General features: G+C 36.7%; 1 protein-coding gene across 3 annotated transcripts in view; it reads right to left on the reverse strand.

Moving 5' to 3' along the window:
- Nucleotides 1–12,521, reverse strand: part of ZMYM2 (zinc finger MYM-type containing 2) — a 111,525-nt gene that overhangs the window by 75,788 nt on the left and 23,216 nt on the right. For 2 of the 3 annotated variants that reach the window (XM_032403398.1, XM_032403399.1), the window contains exons 3-4: nt 1,179–1,680; nt 824–917 (exon numbers count right to left, since the gene is read on the reverse strand). In XM_032403398.1, coding sequence (XP_032259289.1) covers nt 824–917; nt 1,179–1,670 — 586 coding nt within the window. In that variant the 5' untranslated portion in view covers nt 1,671–1,680. Of the gene's footprint in view, nt 1–823; nt 1,681–12,521 lie in introns of all 3 variants that reach the window. The other variant, XM_032403397.1, reaches the window with a different exon arrangement.

The following is a 12,521-nucleotide window of genomic DNA, read 5'->3' on the forward strand; positions in this document are numbered from 1 at the left end:
AAACATTACTCTCATAACCAAAAAAATAACAAGAAAAAAGGAAAAATGACTAGCATTTTATACCATTCTACACTACTATATTTTAGTCATTCCTTATTATTCTCCACAATTTCTAGGCCAATAAGGTTGCTAATGAGCCTAAAATGATGAGAAAATGAGAGAAAAACAGAGAAGGATATATAAGAGAGACAGACATAAAAAGGTTTAGGGGCAGAGGTGAAAGAGAAAGGGACATAAAGACAAGGTCATCAAAAGCCAGAGTTCTTACAACTTCTCTTTTTTAATGTTTTCACAAAGCAAAGCTGCCTGAAGAAAAATTGTTCAAATAGTTGAGAAATTTACCAACCTTAAATATTAAAAAAAGGAATAAAATGATAATAAGAAAAAATTAAAATCAGATAAGCGATCAAAATTACTTTAAAAGTAAAGTAAAAACAAATCTAAATGCACCTATTATACTATATTATTCCTTAAGTGTGCCACTTATCTTATTTCACTATTTACACATTACTACTAAATACTAAAAATATATTAGCAAAAACTAAGTATATGACAAATAAGATGCCAATCTGTTAGACTCCAGTGGTAGTGAATGTGAAGAGTATTTATTCCAATCCTTTAGACATAGATTTCTGGGATTAATTTTCTAATAATCTGCAAAAAAATACATGGTTTTACATCTCTTCTTAGCTAAAATTTCAAACTTTTAAAAGTCAATGGAATTAACTTCTCTCACATGAATAAACTAACCAAGGTAATACCAATTACTACAGTGAAAAAAGAATCAGGCAATTTTACATGGAGTAGATCACTTAATGCTTACCAGGATTATGATGAGTTGCAGATTCTCCATTCTGAAATACGTCTCCTGCCACATTCATTCTACCAGGATTAAAAGGTCCTACTCCAGTCTTGGTCTGTGAAGTTAAAGATGGGGTGTATGTTTGTATATTAACACCAAAATTACTTGACTGCAGTCCGTTAGAGACATCTCCCAAGTTGGTATTCTGCAGTGATGTTACATGTGTAATCATTAAGTTCATATCTCGCCCGTCAGTATTTTCTAATTGGCCATCATTCACAGAGCTTACACCTGTTTCTAAGGTTGTAACATTAGCAATCTGAATTTCAGAGTCTGGTTCTGTGGTGATACCACTATTACCCATTCCTGCATTTACCTTACTTCTTGAAAAACTGGAAGTGGAGAAATCCACATCATTGGTTCTGTTTTTAGTCTCAGGAGGTCTCCGTTCAATAAAATTGGAGGAATTTTTCTCTTGCCCTTGATTTGTTTCCATGTCCTCTTCATCATCAATGACAATTGTCTCACTTACACTTCCCTTCTGAGAAGCCAACTCTTTTGAGGAAGGAAGAATTTTGGAATCATTTCCTTGTAGTTCTTCATTTTTTGATGATGTAAATGTTATGGTTCTTTGATCAGCTACCACCGGTGCAGAAGGTGGGGGAGGTTGTACAGGTTCGATAAAAACAACATCATCATCATCTTCCACTGACGAGTTTTGAAATTTATTAGATCTAGCAACTAAAGGATTAGATGGACCACTAAATGAATTTCCTACATTGGTGAGACTAGTTGCCATGGCCGTACTCCCTAATAAAACAGGAGTCTGATCAGTCAATTCTAATCCTCCCACTGAACCTGTGTCCATGCCAAAAAACCTGTAAAGGAGATGGAAAAAAGAAGAAAACAAATGTCAATATAATCTTTTGCTCTTCTAACTGAAATAAGTATTTTAAAGTACTTTTCTTTTTATTCTAAATGACAATAATTCTTATCCAATAAAAGAAAAATTTGGTATCCAATCTAGGAACTCATTCACTAATCATTTTACATAGTTTACATGTGAACCTCTTGAATATAAAAAGAAATGTAATTAATCAATTTTCAGTAATGATATGCAGTATATTTCCACCTCTACCACCTCCTTTCTACCACACTATTTAAGCTATAAACTTTAATACTGAAAATATAGATAAATCCTTTGATATGTATTTGAACAAGAAAATAACCAAAATCTGACAACAAAAATCCCTTCTCTATACTTTTATCCCATTTACCCACTGTATTAAATAAGATGATACAATCTAATCCCTAATTTCACTTACATCTTTTTTTAATTCCTTTTTCTCATATTCCCTGGCTCCCTTATAACTATAAATTAAATCCTTCTGAGAATCTGAAATCTTTCTTGACCCTATCCAGAAAGCTTAAATCTTTATTTGACAGGAACAATGCTGCGTGCTTTATATCCATATAGCAGGGTGAATAATGGCTCCCAAAGATATCAGATCCTAATCCCTGGAACCTGTAAAGGTTACCTTATATGGGAAAAGGGTCTTTGCAGATATGATTGAGGATTTAAAAACAGATTAGCTGGGTGGACCCTAAATGCACAAGCTTGCAAAGGGAGGTGGAAGGAGATTGCAGGCTTAAGAGAAGGCAATGTGACCACAGAGACATATTGGAGATCGGAGACTGAAGTAACCCATCCAAGGAATACTGGCAGTCACCAGAATGTAGAAAGGCAAGGAATGGATTCTCTCCTAGGGCCTCCAGAGGAAGGATGGCCCTGCTGACACCTTGATTTGAGCCCTGTGGCATTGATTTCCAACTTAAAACCTCCAGAATCATTAGAGAAAAAAGTTTCTGTTGTTTTAATCCACCAAATTTACGGTAATCTGTTACAATGGCCACAGGAAATTTATACATTCCACTTCTTGGTTACATTTTCAAAACAACTCTTGATATAGCTACAATTTTTGTCCCATTTTAATGAATAAGAAATTACGGTTTAGAGATGCTAACTAACCTGCCCAAGTCACACAGCTAGAATGCATGCCCGGGTCTTTATAATTCAATAGTCCAAGCTCTTCATTACTCTGCTATATTCAACCAATATTTTCTGAGCATCTGATATATATGCAGGGCTGTGCTGAAGCCAAAGAGACAGCAGAGAGTTAACAGTGAAGAGCCAGAAAAGAAAATAAGTTCTTGAGCAGATGGAGAGGATGAGGTCATGGACACAGGTGGTAGTAGAACTAATCCTGAACATGAATCAGAGAATTAGAAAAAAAAAGGGGGGGGGAGAAAAAGAAAAAAAATAAAAGGGGGGGAAAGGAAGGGTGGGTATAGACTGATTGCAGGTTACTCTGTAGATGGAGTGGATGGGAATCTGAAGTGGTTAATACATGGTAGCCTAATTTTCAGAGTAAGCCATCTGAGAAGGTGAGGATACAGTGGTCGTACAAGTCTTAAAGACTGGTTTAAGAGCCCCAACACCAACTCTTAAATCCTTTGTAATCCTCTTTCTCTAATAAAACCACTTAGCCCAGTTTAAAAAAATAAAAACAAAAAAAAGGCTGGTTTAAGAACACTGACTACTTCATATATATTGCTATTTGCTCATTTTGCTATAAGGAGTGTCTGGGACAATGAAGATGATACTAATATACATAAATATAACTTTGGCAGATAGGTGACAGGGATGGAGAAATTGTTCATTGTATATTTTGCTGTATTTTAATTTCTGAACATAATTTCTCACTTGATTTTAAAGCAAAAATTAAAGTTTTTAAAAACAAAGTGGTAATAGATTGATCAGAGAAGACCTCTTTGAGCAGGTGATACTTATACCGAAATCTGGAATGACAAGAAAGATCCAATTGTGGGAAAATTGTAGGAAGGGCATCCTGCAAAAGCCTGAGGTAATGAAGTTGGTGAATTCAAGCAAGAGAATAAAGACCAATGTGGCTGAACAAGTTGGTAGGGAAGAACTGTAGGAGATATAAAAACTTGCACAGAAAAACCCACCAAGGCCAACAAGTTAGTTCATTAACTGCATTCAACGAAGATTTATGAAGCACCTAACCTAGTATGTACAAGACACCACTCATTTGGACACCTGAGAGAAAAAAAAAAAAAATCAATAAACAAAACAAGTAAACATCCCTGAAATTAGCAATCATGAATTCTAAATGCCAAGTTTGGATTTTACTGTAACAGGAATCATTGTAGTGTTTTCACTAAAAGGTTAACATGTTGTTTACATTTTTAATACATTGTTTGGGCTGCTATTTGGGAAATGGATTGTAAAAAGGCAGGACTAGAAGCAAAGAAACCAACTAGATGGCCACTGATTGAAGTGAGAGATAACAGTACCTGAAACAAAGGTGATGATAGGAGATGGAAAAAAGTGAACAGATTAGTGATTTTTAAAAAGTAGATCTCAGGCGCCTGGGTGGCTCAGTTGGTTGGGCAACTGCCTTCGGCTCAGGTCATGATCCTGGAATCCCGGGATCGAGTCCCACATCGGGCTCCCTGCTCAGCAGGGAGTCTGCTTCTCCCTCTGACCCTCCCCGCTCTCATGCGTGCTCTCTCTCTCATTCTCTCTCTCACATAAATAAATGAAATCTTTAAAAAATAAAAAATAAAAAGTAGATCTAACACGAAAAGATCAATAAGATTACTGTTGACTGGAAAAAAGTCACAGAACACAGAACATTACTACTACAATGTTATGCATTCTCCAAAAACCTATAAAGATACACACACTACATATATTTTTATGTAAATTCATGAAAAAAATAAAACCTCTGAAAGGATCACATTATACTGATATATATAGCTTATGAGGAGGAGCAGGGAGTCTGAGTAGGAGAGGTGATCAACAAGTTGCACTTTTTTTTTTTTTTTTTAAGATTCTATTTATTTATTTGACAGAGGGAGACACACAGCAAGAGAGGGAACACAAGCAGGGGGAGTGGGAGAGGGAGAAGCAGGCTTCCTGCTGAGCAGGGAGCCCGATGCAGGGCTCGATCCCAGGACCCTGGGATCATGACCTGAGCCAAGGCAGACACTTAACGACTGAGCCACCCAGGCGCCCCAACAAGTTGCACTTTAGATTTAACATTAATCTAAAAAGAATTTCGGGCAGCTAAGCACCTGAATGAATAATGGGAAAAACAGGAGTCAACAACAGAAAACAATATAAAGTTGATAAAGCATTAAAGACGAGGGGATTATCAATCTCCAGAAACAAAAGGGATACAGAATAAGCACTTTTCACAGACATTAAATAGGGGTATAACAACTACATTATGAAAACACTGGATAGACCATAACTAATTTGCTCTTCTCACTGAATGTCTAGAACCTAAAAGAGTGCCTAGGCACAGAGTATACACTCAGCTGTCCCAAATATTTGTGGAAGGGCCAGAAGGCAAAAACCCATATGTTCATTTTGACTACCAGAGTTATTTTTAAGTAACATGATTATTTAATCGTCAAGGTATACAATCTAGTCCCTTATTTTATATATAATGTGCTATTCTCTGACCTTCAGCATCCTACTCAAACCAAGTTTAGTTTCAATCAACACAGTAATGAAAATGAAATATTTTCAATAACAAATAGTATTTTATAGGAAAAGCCTTATTGTATTTTCACTTAACTGTGACAAAACCTTGAGTTAAATAAGAGAGATGTTAACTTTTCTACAATAAAACCGTATCTCAGACACAGTAAAACTGCTCAGTTCCAAAACCAGTCTCCAAATCATTACTCTAAGAGCAAGAACTGTGTCTCTGTCAGTATGGAAGACATGTTGATACTGGGAAATGGCAGAAGATACATTTATATCTGCTTTAAAGAAAACAGATTAATTCTATTTAAAAGTTTAAGGGGTGGCTTGATTTGACTTACTCAAAGATCTACAAATTGCCATTCCATACTCTAAGACATTTAAATATTTTCAAAAATTAAAATTTTTGAGCCTGGGTGGCTCAGCTGGTTAAGCACCCGACTCTTGATTTCCACTCAGTTCATGATCTCAGGGTTGTGGGATGGAGCCCCCAGTCAGGTTCCGCACTCAGCAGGAAGTCTGCATTTCTCCCTCTCTCTCTCTCCCCCTCTGCCCCTCCACCCACTTGTGTGTGCTCTCTCTCTCTCCCTCTCTCTAAAATAAATAAATGTTAAAAAAAAATAAAATAAAATATATACACCATTACTCTGAAACAGCTCCTCACTAAGGAAGACTTCCTCAGGGTAAAACAGTAACATATGCTAGGGGAAACCCTCATATAAGGACTTCACATAATTTTAAGTAAACATAAAAAAAAAAAAAATTTAACATTACCACTACAGAAAGTATTAAAAATTGAAATATGCTGAATAACAGTGATTCAAAATTTTCATAACTCAAATAAATTCGTTTTAAAAAATAAGTGTATCCATCCACTAATATTTTAACATTTGTCTGATGCTTGTTATGAGTCGAATATTCATATGAGTTAAACATTAAAGCAAATCCATGAAAGAAATCACTACTGCCTTCTCTATACGGATTTGAAAACAAGGGGTGCCTGGCTGGCTCAGTCGGTAGAGCATGGGACTCTTGATCTCAGGGTGGTGAGTTCAAGCCCCACACTGGGCCTAAAGTTTATTTTAAAAATAATAATAATAATGTTCAAAGCTAAGCTGCCCACGACCACAGCCAGCAAGCTGGATATTAGCTTTTTGAATATTCATATTGATATGTAATTAAGTATTGAGTAATAATATAGCACAGCTCTTATTTAATAAAAAATTCAATAAAATAACCAAATCAATATTCAAACTACACAAGTATCAAATGGAAGAAATGAAGTTGAACTTGAAGTTAATATTCATGTGCCACAAAGTAGGAAGTACCCTCATCAACACAGCAATTTTCAGAGGAATAAGGAAAGCATAAATATACAGACGTTATGAAATGCATAGGCTTTTAATGCATGAGTTCTCTGGATCCTTTCTATGGTTTTAGCACACCTAAAACAAGACCATTTCTAAAACAGAAAAGCTAGAACTGACTTCATAATACCCTCTGATGGCAGTGCTAGGTATCAATCAGAAGAAAACACTGCAGCTCAGAATAGAACTTTCTTTACCAGTTAGCTCTCTGCAGTAATCCACTTCTGAAAACAGAGTCACTACTCAACTATAACAACTGTTTTCAAATCCTATACTATAAATATATTTGGCCACTTCTATATGTCATTGAGAATATGTTTCAATCACCAAACACTCAATTTACTCCGTTTATGTGACTACAAGTTGACCTAATTAAATGTGATTAAAAGTTGACCACTTCTACATTATATACGTAAAATCTATTCCGTTTAGCCACTTTTCTGCATCATCCATTCTAATTACCTATTTTACACTGAGCAAATTCCTTTACTTCTCTGAGCCTCAATTTTCCCTAGAGTAAATGGTATATAAATAGTTCTTAGGATTTTTCTTAGAATTCAAAAAGATAACCAGATGTGAAAATCAATTAGCACACTGTTCACTCCTAAACAATTACCAGGGAATTTTTGCCTTTACCCCAAGATTTCAGTAAGTTTCTAATATTGATACTCCATTGATATTCCATCAATGTCACAGACTGAATGTGGTCCCCCCAAATTTATATGTTAAGATGGTATTAGGAGGCAGGGCCTTTGAGAGGTGATTAGGACACAAAGGTGGAGCCCTCATGAATGGGATTAGTGCCCTTTTTATAAAAAACACCCCAGAGAGCTCCCTTCCCTCTTCCACCATGTGAGGACACAGTGAGAAGATAACAATCCATCTATGAACCAGGAAGCTGTCCCACACCAGACACCAAATCTGCCAGAGCCTTGATCTTAGACTTCCCAGCCTTTAGAATGGTGAGAAATAAGTGTTTGCTGTCTTTGGTAATTCAGTGTAGCAGCCCAAACAAACTACAATGTTCATCATAAATTATGAATGCTTTACAGTCGTATTTGGTCTTTATTTTGATTCAACAAGAATCAATTAATACAATACTTAACGTTCTCGTGGAAAAAAAAAACAAAGAAAATGTGGTAGTTAAAATATAAATGTTGGGGTGCCTGGGTGGCTCAGTCGTTAAGCGTCTGCCTTCAGCTCAAGTCATGATCCCAGAGTCCTGGGATAGAGCCCCGCATCAGGCTCCCTGCTCAGTGGGGAGTCTGCTTCTCCCTCTCCCGCTCCCCCTGCTTATGTTCCCTCTCTCGCTGTGTCTCTCTCTGTCAAATAAATAAATAAAATCTTAAAAATATATATATAAATGTTGACATTCCTAACAATAAAGTACTAGCACTTGCTGAAAAAGCTTATGAACATTCAGAGAAAATCACAAGAAAGCACTTCAGGGACGCCTGGGTGGCTCAGTTGGTTAAGCATCTGCCTTCCACTCAGGTCATGATCCCAGGGTCCTGGGACCAAGTCCTGCATCTGGGATCAACTTCTGCATTGGGTTCCTTGCTCAGCAGGGAGCCTACTTCTCTCTCCCTCTGCCTGCTCTGCCTGCCACTCCCCCTGCTTGTACTCTCTTCTCTGGCAAATAAAATCTTTAAAAAAAAAAAAAAAAAGAACAGAACAGAAAGCACTTCAAAATGATTCAAGAAAAACAATTATCATTTTCTCACTGATAGAAGCCTATCCAAGAGCTTTCTAGGTACCATGTTAAAAAGAAAGCTAAGGTGAATTCTTCTCTACAGCAAAGGTTAGTCAATACGTGATCATGGGTACTTTCAATAGTTCTGAGTCAAATTGGCAAATTTTAAACTTTCAGAATAAAAATTCTTGGGGTGGCTCAGTCAATTAAGTGTCTGCCTTCAGCTCAGGTCATGATCCAAGGGTCCTGGGATCGAGCCCCACCCAACAGAGAGTCTGCTTCTCCCTCTTCCTCTGCTGCTCCCCCTGCTTGTGTTTTCTGGCTCTCCCTGTCAAATAAATACATAAATTCTTAAAAAAAAAAAAAAAAAAAAAAAAGAATAAAAATTCTTAATCAAATAGGAATAAGGGCATCTGGGTGGCTTAGTCCGTTAAGTGCCCAACTCCTGATTTCAGCTCAGGTCATGATCTAAGGGTGGTGAAATTGAGCCCCGTGTCAGGCTCCCTGCTCAGTGTGTCAGGCTCCCTGCTCAGTGCAGAGTGTGCTTGAGATTCTCTCTCTCCGTCTGCCCCTTCCCCTGCTTGTGCATGCACATGGGTGCACGCACTAATAAATATTTTTTAAAATAGGAATAGATGGATGTATAAATACATATATAAAATACCAACCAAAGGATATCACCAAATTTAATGTGAAATATTAAAAACATTATTATTAAAGTCAAGAATAAGATAAGGATATTCTTTATTTTTATCATATATCACTTCCAGAAGTACCAGCCAATGCAATTATATGAAAAAAAAGAGATATAAAAATTTGAAAGGAGAGGCACCTGTGTGGCACAGTCGGTTAAGTGTCCAACTCTTGATTTTTGCTCAGCCTCAGGTCAGGATCTCAGGGTGATGAGATCGAGCCCCACACCAGTCTCCACACTCAGTAGGGAGTTTGCCTGAGATTCTCTCTCCCCCTCTCCCTCTGCCCCTCCCACTTGTGCACTCTCTCTCAAATAAATAAATCTGAAAAAAAATTTTTTTGAAAGAAAAATTATCATTACATGTAAATTAGGTTAATTTTTACCTCAAAAACCAAAAATATTTACATGAAAAACTACTGCAGTGAGATAATTTAATCAAGCACTGGATACAAAATTAATGCACAGAATATTAAATTAATTGGATGGGGGTGCTCCTGGGTGGCTCAGTTGGTTGGTTGAGCTTTCAACTCTTTTGACTCAGGTCATGATCTTAGGGTCATGAGATCAAGCCCAGGGTCAGGCTCCGCACTCAGTGGGGAGTCTGCTTCTCTCCCTCTGCCCCACCCCCTGCTCACATGCTCACTCTCTCTCTCCCTCTCTCTCTAAAATAAATAAATAAATCTCTAAAAAAATTAATTGGATGGCCAATTGAAGACAGATACAAAACTTTCCTTCCATCCAACAACCAACTAAATACAGAGATTAAAAAAAAAAGACAAACCTACAAAGACAAGTAGAACAGGGGAGAATTCAACAGCATCAGAAATATTAGAAGAGGGAAAACAGAAGAGCATGGATTCATTGTGACTCACTTAGAAGACCTCAAAAAGATAAAACTCTAAACACCTACTAAAGAAAGTTTTTAAATGACTAGATTACATACGGAATTAAACTTGTAGTTAACAATTCATTTGTCCTAAGGCAAGAAGTATCCTGATCAGCACAAAATTTTCAGAAGAACAAGGCAACTGGTCCTTTTAAGTATGATATGAAAAATAAATCAAGACAGGTATCAACAAGATGGCAGAGTGAAAGTTCTAGATATGGGTCCCTCTACACAAGTAACCATTGAGCTGGACAGAGTGATTGGCACCAATTACTTTAGATCCCTGGAACCCCAATGAACACTCATATCAACCAGGGGAGTGCTTCAGGAAGAAGTTGCTGATCATTCATAAGTGAGCAGAATGTATGAACCAGCAATCATCCGCCATTCCTTACCCCAACTTGGCTATGGGGATAGCATCCTGCATTCCTGGAAAGTCTGGCTGGTCAGAGGACTGGCAGTGAGGAAGGTCTAAAAACTATGGAACTGTGTTTGGGGTGGTCTGAAGTGGTTTCAGCCCTCTGGGCAGTAACAGCTTTCCCAGCAGCATCTATCAGATTTAATGAGACATGACCCTTTATTTCATTGTTTTTCACACAAACATTTAAGGAAATTTTTGTCAGGTCAACAGCTCACTAGGAATAATGGAACAGATCTTCAAAACGTACAAAGAAACAGAAAAGTCCTATTCACAGAAATAAAAGAATTTGACAGAAACTATTCCTGAGAAATCCCAAATTTTGGAATAACTAGTAAAGACATTAAATCAACTATCTTAAATATGCTCAGTGAGCTAAAGGAAAGCACTGACAGAACTAAAAGAAATCAGAAAACAAGGCATAATCAAAATGAAAATACCGACAGACACAAATTATAAACAAGTAAACAAAAATTCTGGAGATGAAAAATACAATAACAAGTGAAAAATTCACTAGAGATATCAACAGCAGATTTGGACAGGTAGAAGAATCAGTAAACTGGAAGGAAGAAAAATTGAAATTATCCTATCTGAGGAAGAGGAAAAAAAGGGAAGAAAAACGAAGAGAGCCAGAAGGATCTACAAAACATTACCAAGCATACCAACATATATGTATCATAAAGAGAACAAAAGGAACAGGAATAAATATTTGAAGAAATAATGACTGAAAACTCCTAAATACAATACACATCCAACAAGCTCAACAAATTCCAAGCCAGATAAACTGAGAGACACCCACAAGACACATAATGGCCAACAAAGATAGAGAATTTTAAGAGAGAAGTCATCATGTATAATAATATTCATCATCAATAATAATATTTAGATTATCAGCTTATTTCTCATTAGAAACCATGGAAGCCAGAAGCTAGTGGGATGACATTTAAAGTAATCAACAACAAAAAAATGTCAACTAAGGGGCGCGTGCGTGGCTCAGTCATTAAGCATCCGCCTTCGGCTTGGGTCATGATCCCAGGGTTCTGGGACTGAGCCCCACGTCAGGCTCCCTGGGAAGCCTGCTTCTCCTTCTCCCTCTGCCTGCTGCTTGTGTTCCCTCTCTCGCTGTCTCTCTCTGTCAAATAAATAAAATCTTAAAAAAAAAAATGTCAACTAAGAATTCTATATCCAGCAAAAAATTCCTCCAAAATTAAGGAGAAACTAAGACATTTCTAGATAGACAAAAGCAGAGGGAGTTCATACCTGCATGAAATGCTATCCTTCGGGCAATAATAAAAACATATTAAATAAATTGAAGCCGTAAGAAATGAAGAACTTAGGTGAAATTACCTATATAAATCAACAGAAAGACAGTATTACTGTACTTTTAGTTTATAATTACTTTTTTCCTATGATTTACAAGACAAATAGATAAAACAACAATTATCAGTATTTGTTAATAAATACACATATAAAGATAATAATCTGAGAAAAATAAGGGGGAGAACAGAAATATATAACAGGAGAGTGCATACTGCTGAAACTAAGTCGGTACTATTTCCAATAAATTGTAAATTTAAGATGATTTTAATCTTTTTTTTTTTTTAAAGATTTTATTTATTTATTCGACAGAGAGAGTGAGAGAGTACAAGCAGGGAGGAGTAGTAGAGGGAGAGAGAGAAGCAGGCTTCCCACTGAGCAGAGAGCCTGACACGGGGCTCGATCCCAGGACCCTGAGATATGACCTGAGCCGAAGGCAGACACTTAACCATCTGAGCCACCCAGGCACCCCAAGATGATTTTAATCTTTAAGATAACCACTGAGAAAAACGTTTTAAACTATATACAGTAAAGGGAATCAAATGGTACACTAGAATAAAGTTAATCAAACACAAAAGAAGGCAGTAAAGAAGAAATGGCATGGGGGAGGAAGGACATATAAGACATACAGAAAACAAACAGCAAAATGGCAGAGGTGAATCCTTCCTTATTCATAATTATTTTAAATGTAAATAGATTAAATTATATTAAAAGATTGGGAGGTTAGATTAAAAAAAACAAAGGATCTATGTATATGCTGTGTAG

The sequence above is a fragment of the Phoca vitulina genome, unplaced genomic scaffold (genome assembly GCF_004348235.1).
Source record: "Phoca vitulina isolate PV1807 unplaced genomic scaffold, GSC_HSeal_1.0 scaffold5, whole genome shotgun sequence".
Taxonomy (NCBI): Eukaryota; Metazoa; Chordata; class Mammalia; order Carnivora; family Phocidae; genus Phoca; species Phoca vitulina.